Source organism: Babesia bigemina, scaffold Bbigscaff_62719, assembly GCF_000981445.1.
Source record: "Babesia bigemina genome assembly Bbig001, scaffold Bbigscaff_62719".
Lineage (NCBI taxonomy): Eukaryota > Apicomplexa > Aconoidasida > Piroplasmida > Babesiidae > Babesia > Babesia bigemina.
Window position 1 is genome coordinate 1 of NW_012237059.1, and position 2,128 is coordinate 2,128.

At 47.4% G+C, this 2,128-nt stretch overlaps 1 protein-coding gene across 1 annotated transcript; it reads right to left on the minus strand.

Annotated features, from left to right (window-relative positions):
- Nucleotides 1-29: 29 nt before the first annotated feature.
- Nucleotides 30-848, minus strand: BBBOND_0001600 (hypothetical protein, conserved; the record flags this gene model as incomplete). Its single annotated transcript, XM_012915001.1, has 1 exon — nt 30-848. The coding sequence occupies one exon, from the start codon at nt 846-848 to the stop codon at nt 30-32; it is 819 nt and encodes a 272-aa protein (XP_012770455.1).
- Nucleotides 849-2,128: the final 1,280 nt, after the last annotated feature.

Consider the following 2,128-nt stretch of genomic DNA (forward strand, 5'->3'; position numbering starts at 1 on the left):
AAGCCCACCATATGCATCCCTGTATGCAATCACAACTTAGGAGCCCTTCGTTGCAAAATTTCAGCGTTTTTTCTTATTGTTGCATATCTATCACCATAATTCTCCTCATCCAACCTCTCCAAAAGTTTCTCACACTTTTTAATACCCGCATTTACGATTCTCATGGCTGCTTCACTCCAACTTGCCAAATTGCTCTTCACCTGTGCTAACGCCTTCTCAACCGCAGAAATGCTCTTCTTGATTTCGGCAAACGCCTTCTTCAATGTCTCGTCAAGCGCATTAATTTGATTGCGTATTTCTGTGTACACATTTAATCTTAATGTACTGAATCTCTCTTCCACTTTTTTCCCCAACCTCCTAAGTTGGTCGACGTCCCTATTCGCTGAATCATTCAAATTGTTAACCGCCGTCTTTATTTTTTCAAAATCATTCGTAACCTTCGTTTTCAACGGTGTATCAAGTTCATTTATTGCCGACTCTGCTGACTTAATTAGCGCAGTAAGTCCATCAGTAACTACGTCCTTCCACTGTGCAACCACATCCTCGTACTTCTTGGTAGTCAGTGAATCCTGCAAGTTCCTGATATTTTTATCAATTTGAGATTGCAATGCATATAACGTACCATTGGAATTGTTTTCCACAACTGCATTGATTCTTCTGTTAACCTCAGCATCATAGTAACCAAGCACGGCACCTATGTTACTCAATGCCAGACAAAATTCATGCGGGCCTTTATACATTTTTTTATTTATTTCTTGCGGTAATTTATTTAAATGGCCGTTTACATCATAAGTTATCACTTCATTTTCGTTTTTCACCGCACCAAGCACACCACTCAAAAATCCCATCACTGCATCACACAGCCTATCCAGGTCAGAGTACACTATCCCAGAGCCGTCGTAGCCTTTTGATTTCGGGTCGAAGCCGAGGAAAGTTTCGAGGCCGTCACAAAGATTTGTTAAAAGATTTTTGCAATTCTCTTCTTTAGTCAATCCAGTAAGACTTTCTTCAAGCTTTTTAAGCTGATCCAACCTGGACTCAATGTCCTTATAAGCCTGGGACGTGGGATAGTCCTTGTGCTTAGCTTGACACTTAGTTAAGCAATCTTTAAGGACACTTAAATTAAGATTTTCTTTGACAAGTTCTTGACTTGATTTTCCAGCATTTTCAGGTTTTTCAGTTTTCTTAATCTGTGACTGGTAGTACTGACAGTAAGTCTCCTTATCAGAGTATTTGAAGGGGCAAGAAAGGGAGTTGGAATCTTCTGTGATTTTGGGGGAAACTTTGAGAAACGTGTTTTCTCGGGTTTATCACAGAAAGGAAATTTTTCCGATGTCACTGGGGGGTGTATTGAAGGCCAAAAGTGCGGAATTAAAGCGGCAACATCGCGAGGCGAAAGGCGGCCACACAGGCGCGCTGGATAGACGAACAAGGTACCAATGGAGAGCTCACAAGAAGTGCAGCTGAGCAGTCAAATCGATGAGGACGGAGACCTCATGGTTATTGACGTGGACGTCCCCGATGGGATGGACATCGATGCTCCGCTTGCCACCGTGGGGCGCCGAGAGTGTCGGCAACCCGAAAGGCGGCATGAATCCAGAAAACCGGTACAAAGCGGTGTTCAGGGCCCTAAAGGTAAACCCACAAATTCGAAGGGGGCCGGCCGTGGCGGCGAAAGCCGGCCAATCCCGCAGGCAAGCCGGAAACGACACCAGCCCGGAACCACTCCGGCTGTGAAGGGCGCTGGAAACAAAGCGCGGAACGGCGGTCCCCAGGGCCAAAAGGGTAACAACCGGAAGGCCAAAAAGACAGGAAACACGGCTCAAACGCCGCCTGTCGTGGTTTGCAACGCCGGGCCGAGTTCCTCGGAACGCGCACCCGTGTGTGTGCAGACACTGTCTACCCTGCAGCCACCGGCAGGGGAGGTTGTCGGAAACGGTGGCTGCCGCTCTCCGGCCGTGTGTTCCATCTCCTGTGCGTGCTTCAGTGAAATGAACGGTAAGCTGAAACCGCATGCACGGTCGCGCTCTATGCGGCAACCTAACACCGCGACGGTATCAGGGCGTTTGCAACCGGCACTGCAATACATCGCCACTCATACAGTAAGCGATGGCGCCCACCGCCTCCT